Raw genomic sequence first — 8,433 nt, 5'->3', positions numbered from 1 at the left:
GTATTCCAATGGTCGTCGGGCTACTTGGCCACATGCCCCATATCGAAAAAGCTTTGGGGAAAAAAGAAGAAGCAGGTATTGGAGACACGGTGGAGCAACGGCTGTAACCTGAGCAAGGCTGGAACGGTTCCTTCCAAGGCTCTCCATACTTCCGCGCTAGGAACGAAGCGCAATCGCGGACGGTTGGCGCGAAGCCGAGACAAAAAATCGGTTCTTTACCCCTTCCTCTTTTCGTCGCCGTCCTCTTGTTATAATTTACCGCCCTAAATTGGAATAACTTTGTATTTTAAGCTGGGGCAGAAACCCGACAAAGTGCTCTTCCTTTTAAATTGTCTAAGGTGTGAAGCTGCACTGCGACATGTGCAGGACGTGTCTCGGGACTGTTTTTTTTTTTCGGCACATGCCACTATGGCGAAGGACCCCACCGTTTTGTTGAAGAGCGCTGCACTGCCCATATCTCCACTCTGTCAGTGCCTGGTCACTACGATTGGGACAAGGATGAAGTCTGGGGCGCAGAGGCTGGCATCCCCGTCGACCATATGGTTCTTCACACTGTTGCCCCCGCGGAAAACCAGCCCGAGCATAGAAAAATGAAGCAGGGTACGCACAAATCGAAAATTGCCGAGGACCCAGCATGTAAAAAAGCACACCCAACTGTAAGAGCGTGTTCACTAGCACAGTATCACAGGGAGAGATCACCCTCATGGGTTAGGGGTTTCGAATTGACAGGGTACTTTCAAAAATAAGGTACTTCCCTCCGAATGAGGGAGTGTCTGTTCAAAATCACATCCCGCACCCTATTGTATGCGAGCGACGTGAGGTGCCGCTTTGCCCCTGCTGGGGGTGAGCGGGCGAGGCACGTGCCACCTGAAGATATGCGATAAGACAGGCACACCACATACACAGCACCCCTCGGTATGGAGCGCTGTGTCCACCGGAATGGGGTGCGGAACTCGGGTTAGTGCTCCTTCTTATGCGCGAACCCCTACGCCAAGCCCCTAAGCTATGGCAAGACAACAGTCGCGATGACTCTTGCGGTTTGCTCAAAACATTAACAAATCCCACTGTGACCACGTCACGGCAATAGTATGGAAGCACTGGACTGCTGCAGTCATGGTGGTCACAACTCCGGCCGTGTGAGGTCACACACAGTTGGATCCAGAAGCGAAAGCAAGTGCTGCGTCACCCTGGAACAAATGATGCATGGGTACTGCAGTTTTAAAAGCCTTTCGACCCAGCACAGTTAACACTACGCACCGCACTGACGAAGAACATTTGATGGCTCACAGTTTGCGTGTTTTTACTGCGAAAGAAGGGTAGTTTCTCCGTGCACGATGAAGTAACGAGCCAAACACCGGCCCGGATCGCCGAAAGGAAGAATGAAACAGACGATAACACGGGTGAAGTAAGTCAAAACTGCGGCATATTGACCTGTCTGCGCACCGTTGCCACTGCGGTGCCAAATTAGCGATAGTTCGCGCCCTTTATCTTTGTGGGTAAGTCACAAAGGGAATTGACTTACCGCACGCCCCGGTGGTCAGCCTACTCAGAGCTGCACCTGTACTAACCGTTGTCATTCGGTCACAGAGGAGTGTAGACTGCAAGGCGGAAGAATGGTGTCCAAATGACGAAAATGGAATAATTTTTTTTTTCACGCGCGGCGCATCAGCAATCCCATGAACATGCAGCAAATCTATACCAGTGAATGTTAAGCACATTTATACAAACCCCACGCTGCAGCCGCATTGGCAAACCTTGAATGGAAAGCCACCGTCCACAAAAGCTTAACTTCGGATGAACGAAACCTTGCACAACGCGGGCCACGCGGCACATACACCCAGAGGAATGGACACCGGCATTTTGCTGACAGGCCGACCGCCGTCACCACTCCCTTCTTTTGAGTGAGATTCATGAGGGTGATGTTCCTCCGCCCAAAAGGGGTAGGAATCTATAAGCAACCGTGAAATTTGTCACTCTGCCATAATCTGTTTTCTTGGCGTGAGACCCTTTGAGGGAAAGTCCGTGAAAAAGCTTCCTCAGACACGCCACCCTGTTTGTGGAAAGCTCTCAGGGAGTTTTTGCAAAGAGAAAGTCTTTTTTTTTTTTTGCTAGCCATATTCATCTCTGCCACCAGATGGTGTTCTTTCAGTGCCACGCAGGACTAATTGAGGTTTTCCTTGCTTCAGCAAAGTAGCCCATCGTATTCCCGTAGTTCCTTCAAACCTCTCTTATTGGCATCCTATCACTGTGCTACGTTTTTCCCCCCAACCACCGCACGGTGCTCTTTGAACATAAAATGCAACAGAAATATGTACAAAAAGTTGGGAAAGTATCAAAAGTGTGTGCTCATTGGAAACGTCAAATATCAAAGCAGCTTGGGCCATAGTAAATCATACGTGCAAGTGTGAGTAATACGTGGACAGAGGATGTGCCTAAGAGAAGCCAGCAACCTCTAGGAGACGCCATGAGGAGAAGAGGAAATATGCATGTATATGTATTTATTTACATTTTGGATGCACGTGTTTGTGAGGGCCCTTTTTGTTTAATACCCCCTATTTTCCACTAAAATGTGTGACGGACGAGTTATCATTCTCGCTAATTGGAGGTTTGTGCCACAGATTCGTCCTGCATGAGCAGCGCAGCCAGCAGAAACAAGAATATTTTGGAGGACGAATCCTGAGGTGCTATATTAGATGTGAGCTCTTCTCTCGTAAGCTTCATCAATATCTCTTTTCCATTAGGTGTTGAGATGTTACAAGCGTCTCTCCCCTTGACATCCTGAAGAACCGCCCGCAGCGCAGTAGAAGAGTCCCTCCACATGTGGTCTCCTTTAACGCATTTAGGGACGTTTGAGGTTGAATAGATATCATCACATTCACAATCTCCAAAAAATTCGCAAACATTGCCCCTGTCGCCACTGGTTTCTGATTCACACCTGCAGCACCAGTGAACGAAAATCCCTGCCGCTGTCTGACGACTCTTATTGGCACACGACACCAAAACGTCTTTTTTAGGGCCTCCTGGAAAGACATTATCTACCTTCATAGCGTCCCCTAGCTCTTCCTTCTTAGAAACACCGGAGCGCTGGTTGAAAGTGCAATGCGACGCGGACACGGCACCTGTTCCCTGTGCTTCAATGTCAACCACTACCAACATCACCCCCAAAACTGCTCCGATGTTGAGACTATTCGTTCTCATTATTATCCTAGCTGTTGCAAATTTAACGTCCCTTCACAAGACAGCATGAAAAACAAGATCATTCCATTTAACGCAAAGTTATTTGCAATCATTTGCTAAGAAAAGCATTTAAATGTTAAGATATCATTTAACACAAATTCATTTTTTTTTCAAAGCAATAAAATTTTTAAATTTTGTCCGTTAACTACGCCAAGGATGTTGCAACTGAGTGGTGCACATCAAGTAAGCAATCTCTGCATACACACCAAGACCCCCGCTGCGGTATGAAGCTGCCGTCACAAAATCTCCCTCTCTTTGGAAATTGAAGAACACTGACGTGGCACACTATAGAGTGGGAGTTCCAATTGATGTTCTGAATATGAGAAACCGGACGCACAGTTAATCCGACGCTACCAAGTGAAGATCTTTCGTTTTTTTATGGTGGAATATTTGAGCAACAGGGGTATCCCAATTCTTTTAAACTCAGATATGATCTGAGAAGAGTGATGTCTTCCACTTGAATTATAAATTTCACAGACAATCGGCAACAAACTGGCATATAGTGAGAGCTAACCGTCTCTTGGAAGACTCCCGCTGGCGTTCCCTCTCAAATGGGCAACTGGCCTTCCGTTCCCTCAATCCACTGTAATCAGCTTTTCGTACGTCAATGCTTTTCTCTAGATGATCATGAATACAACAAGCCCACAAAAAACATACTAATTTCGCTTCCATAACCCCCAAGTAACCAATTTACTTCATGAGCACGCCCAGGATTAAACATTCAACTGTATACACCTTTGAATTCTTAGACGTTATACAACTACTTTAAAGTTATTTTAACATCTCGGTATCACAAGTCCTGTCTTCTCCCAAATTGCCCACAGAGCGACTCGCTCCCGAGGGTGGTTCCAAGATTAGTCGGACCACTCCCGATGGAATGCCATCACTGTAGTTGAAAACTGATAAGGTAAGAGGAAAACACACGGCGACAAACATAATCTACAATAATTTCTTCCGAATCAAAACTTCTGGTCGCCACCCCGCGCTCTCTACCCTACCTAATTTTCGAGTAATGGAACGGCTCTTATCCACGGGAGAGGTAGTTATATCATGGACATCAATCTGCTGCAGCGCAACCTGAAGCGAGATTGTACCCCTGCTACTTGTTCGGAAAAATAGCGCGCACAAAACAAGCGTCTTTCCCATGAAGCTCATAGTTTGGAATATCCTTTATATGACCGGCACGCCCTCCCCCTCACATCCCTCTTTTTCGTTTTATCACTATTGTGCGCGCTCGAGATTTCACTAAGAACTCCTCTAAATCACAGGCATTTCCAATGGAACCAATTAAAATCACGCCACCTCTTTATCCTGACTCACGCACAGCAGCGTAAAATCGAAATCCTTTTTATGAGAGCTCTTCGTCCACGTTTCGGCAGTTTTTAGGGACAAGATCCACTATTCAATAGATGCATACCACGTCCTCAACAATGGTGAAGATGTCTACCCAACTTCATTGCGGAGAAATACGAGGCACGCCACGGTGAAATAAATGCAAACACATGGTGCTGGCGTCAGCTAACTTCACTTAAATGGTCTCATTAGCCATTTATATTTCACCGTCCTATTGATTCGACGCACGTCACCGAGGTTGTTCGAAGGCACTTTCTCTCCTTACGTTGTGCCACTAAAGGCTCCGAAAGTGAATGCTCCTTCGTTCACTGTCACCTCTCCGGTGGTTCAAGTTGTCGGTACCACAATGACAGTCTCCCAGTCATCGGCAAGCTCACCCTCCCAATTATCTCACCCCGAATGGGCAATAGTGGAAGTGAGGTTTGTTTTGAGTGTGGCGTTGCCAAACCATTGGAAGTTGTAGTTAAGGGACATGGGTCCCCGTAGAGAGGGAGTAAACGCCTCCCCGAATACGTACTCTGTCACATTGTACGGAAACGCCAGCGCTTATATAGAAGCCGCACCATCAGTTGAAGTTCTCCATCCTGGCGTTGACAAAGTGATTTAAAGGGTTCTCTGAGCGTTTAAACTCTTCCACTTTTACCGATGCCGTTTGGGCATGCATTCTGCAGCCCAACCGTGACGAGCCCTCCATAAGCTCCTTCCCACTCATCCAGTCTCGTATATTCACACACTTTCGTACCACTGTGAACTTTTGTTCTACACCTCTAGCATGACATACATCCGTAGGAGGTAACATCCCCTCTCGGTCGGAAAATTATTGAGGGGAACATTGTTCCAAGCAAAATGACTCTCGCCATGTGTTTGTCATTTTAATTTTTGGTGAGCTATTCGCAAAGGTGTGTCTCTTCCTCCACAAACTCGGCCTGCGCTAAAGACGTGTCTGCGCCATAAAACATTGCTACGATATCATATTCCCACATAAACCCCTCAATCTCACAGACACCTCCCGACATGTCGGTGTCGCGGAACACCACCACACCAACCACCACTGCACCGGATGGCGTTATACGAGCAAACGGCTTGCACTACCTCAGGGAGCAGCCCGTGTTTTCTGCCACAAAACGCGCCTTGAATGCAAGCTCTCATCTAAAAGTTTGACGATAATAATCACACTCCCCCTTTGAACTGCTTGTTTTACAGAAAGTCACCAATAACACCACGATACGGCATTCGAAATCTACATACCCACTACTCCCCCTCATTTTCATCCGTAAATAGCGAACGAGTACGGTGCTAAAAAAAAAAAACGGTTACCTTTATTTTTCGGTGGCCACATCGTTGCAGGCATCAGTAGAAGATCCCAACGACACTGGGATCGCTGTTTTTTTTTCGTTTACGCGGATCCACGTGTTTACAAAACAACGCCAACTCGCGATTGCAGGGAGCGAATTTACATAAATTTTTAAAGACTGTCTTCGAAAAACCTTTTGATGTCAACAGTGGCACCTAAGGTGATTTGCCGCGGAGTGGACGGCAACCCACAACGTATAAAATCCTGTGTACACACATCCGTAGAAACAGCCGGTCTCACGCTGACCTGTAGTATCTAATGCTTACTTCGGACCGTCGACAGCCACGTGTAGTCCACGGCCTCATCAACGTTGCAAACATCGGCAAACTTACGAATATATTTTTCTCCTTTAGCGCCGTAGATCGTTAAGCTGGTCTTAGTTAGCAAACTCCTACTGTCTCTCTGATACACATCATCTCTCATTCTCTGTATCCATACCAACCTCCTCACAACACCTGGAAACCACCACTTCCAGTCTCTAATAAGCCCGGAAAAATGCAATATCATGCTTCGAATTGGGGAAGTGTACGAAGGAATGAGAAAATACCTCGCATCGTAGTCTAGAGAAATCAGACCCTTTCTCAAGTGCACTGCTTTACCCCCAGTGTCCTGTTGATTGACGCTCCAGGCAAAGAGAATGGTCCAAATTGTCTGATCACACCACCATCTGTCACTCTTTTCTCTAAGTTTTGAAAATCCTCCTATTGCTTCCTTAAATGCCCACACCCTCCCGATCACCCCACCAGCATTAAGATACGCCCGCCCACTCTTTGGCATCCGCATCACCCGTTCCGCGCCGGTTGCTTTGGCCTTTGAAATCTCCCCCCTATAGAACCGCTCACACCTCTTTTCGTGTTTTCTGCCTCTTATTGAAAACAAAACGCTTAGTTGAGAGGCAAAACACCCCCTTTCAGCAGTAAACAGGAGTGGAGACTTTTGGACGCCTTTCAGTATTTTTTCCTCATCGAAATTTTCTGGTTTGCTCGGTGTCGTTGATATGAACTTGCTAATAGCGCACTGGAGGTTATGCTTGTTCACAAATACTGTGTCCGCACCATCAAATGTCACAATCACATCGTCATCACTTAACCCCGCACTTTCTATGTAGTTCAGCAACCAATGTGGCCTCGAGGTGTGATGGTACACGCCATCGAGTCCTATTGTAATTACATCAATACCAACAACGAGAGAGCTTACAAGCATTCTACACCAACCTGGGGAGGGCTTCGTCTGTATCACGACGTAACGCACCTTTACATCTCCCACTCCTTCGCTGCGCATCTCACGCTCCCAACAACCCTCCTCAAACGTGGTGTCTTCCACTTCTTCCGTCCGGATAAACAGCATGCGACAAAGTAAAAAGATAAGCAGAAGTGCCGCACCTATTACACACGTTCTCTTCCTTCTTTTACCATAAAATTTCTTAGTTCCTTTCATCTTTTCTAAAAATGAAATAAAACACGGATTTCCACACACAGTGTATTCATACATCCTGGTGAATGGCGTGCCGACACGCAGCGTATAGGGGGCATGATATTATGGTACAGGTCAAGCGCTGGTGTTACTTTCTCAACACACCACTTAGCCAGTTTGGGTTCACAACATCGCTTATGCTGCACACGCTGCTAAACTTCCTCCACTTTTTGAACCCAAAGACGAAGCGAATATCCACATAAACGGTCTTTAAGTAATCTGCCACTGTCTTCTGTCTTCCTTCGGAATCTCGCAAAGCCCTAAACCATGTCGTCTCACCAACGTATTTTGCCATTTTGTTTTTCCACAAAACGATCGGCATTGGAAAATGTAGGATCACTCCTGTCCTAATCGGCGTTGTATGAGGATAATGAAAATACCGAGTTTCGTAGTCAAGGCTCATAATTCCCCTTCTCAGAAGCAACACCGGTTTCACGTGCTTTGGTCTGCTGACACTCCACGCTAAAATCAATGACCACATACTTTGATCACACCACCATTTGTAACTCTGCCTTTTGAGCGCGAAGAAAACATCTAGGGCCTCTCTCAGAGCCCACACTCTTGCAATTACTCCTCCGCCATTGAGATGCCACCTTCCAGATTCGTGCTTCCGCAAAATAGCCTGCGTCCCTGCCAGAGTAGACGCCTCAAATGCCTCTTCATACACATTTAAACATCTTTCCCGTTGAGGTATTTTACTGGGATCGACACCCGTCATGATATACATTTGCGGCGCGTAGCAGCCTTTTTCTGCCGTGAAGAGCATTGGAGGTGTCATAGCTCCCTGTATGATTTCTGTTTCATTGAACTTTTCAGGCGTGCTAGGCGTTGTTGCCAGAAAATACTTCATGGCATCTTCTCTTAAATGTGTTTCTGTGAAAAAAGTGTCTCCCCCATCGAATATCACAATCACATCGTCTTCATGCATCCTCTCCCGTAGCATATAATTATATATCCAGGTCCATCTCCACGCATGAATGTACACTGCGCCCATTCCAACTGTTGTGACGCTTACG

General features: G+C 46.7%; 3 protein-coding genes and 1 pseudogene across 4 annotated transcripts in view; all 4 read right to left on the bottom strand.

Annotated features, from left to right (window-relative positions):
• Positions 1 to 333: 333 nt before the first annotated feature.
• TEOVI_000566400 (uncharacterized protein) lies at positions 334 to 705 on the bottom strand (the record flags this gene model as incomplete). The annotated part of the gene is made up of 1 exon (XM_067220959.1): positions 334 to 705. The coding sequence occupies one exon, from the start codon at positions 703 to 705 to the stop codon at positions 334 to 336; it is 372 nt and encodes a 123-aa protein (XP_067077060.1).
• Positions 706 to 2,595: 1,890 nt separating this feature from the next.
• Positions 2,596 to 3,198, bottom strand: TEOVI_000566300 (uncharacterized protein; the record flags this gene model as incomplete). The annotated part of the gene is made up of 1 exon (XM_067220958.1): positions 2,596 to 3,198. The coding sequence occupies one exon, from the start codon at positions 3,196 to 3,198 to the stop codon at positions 2,596 to 2,598; it is 603 nt and encodes a 200-aa protein (XP_067077059.1).
• A 3,001-nt stretch (positions 3,199 to 6,199) lies between these two features.
• Positions 6,200 to 7,291, bottom strand: TEOVI_000566200 (expression site-associated gene (ESAG) protein, putative; the record flags this gene model as incomplete). Its single annotated transcript, XM_067220957.1, has 1 exon — positions 6,200 to 7,291. The coding sequence occupies one exon, from the start codon at positions 7,289 to 7,291 to the stop codon at positions 6,200 to 6,202; it is 1,092 nt and encodes a 363-aa protein (XP_067077058.1).
• Positions 7,292 to 7,505: 214 nt separating this feature from the next.
• The window catches only part of TEOVI_000566100:pseudogene, a 1,665-nt pseudogene continuing 737 nt past the window's right edge, over positions 7,506 to 8,433 (bottom strand). Inside the window, exon 1 of the mRNA in view lies at positions 7,506 to 8,433. This exon is cut by the window's right edge and continues 737 nt beyond it. Within this exon, the coding sequence occupies positions 7,506 to 8,433 (928 nt within the window).

Source organism: Trypanosoma equiperdum (assembly GCF_001457755.1).
Source record: "Trypanosoma equiperdum strain OVI genome assembly, contig: ctg_1261, whole genome shotgun sequence".
Lineage (NCBI taxonomy): Eukaryota > Euglenozoa > Kinetoplastea > Trypanosomatida > Trypanosomatidae > Trypanosoma > Trypanosoma equiperdum.
The sequence above is the reverse complement of the archived record's forward strand: the minus strand, read 5'-3'. Positions and strand labels throughout refer to the sequence as shown.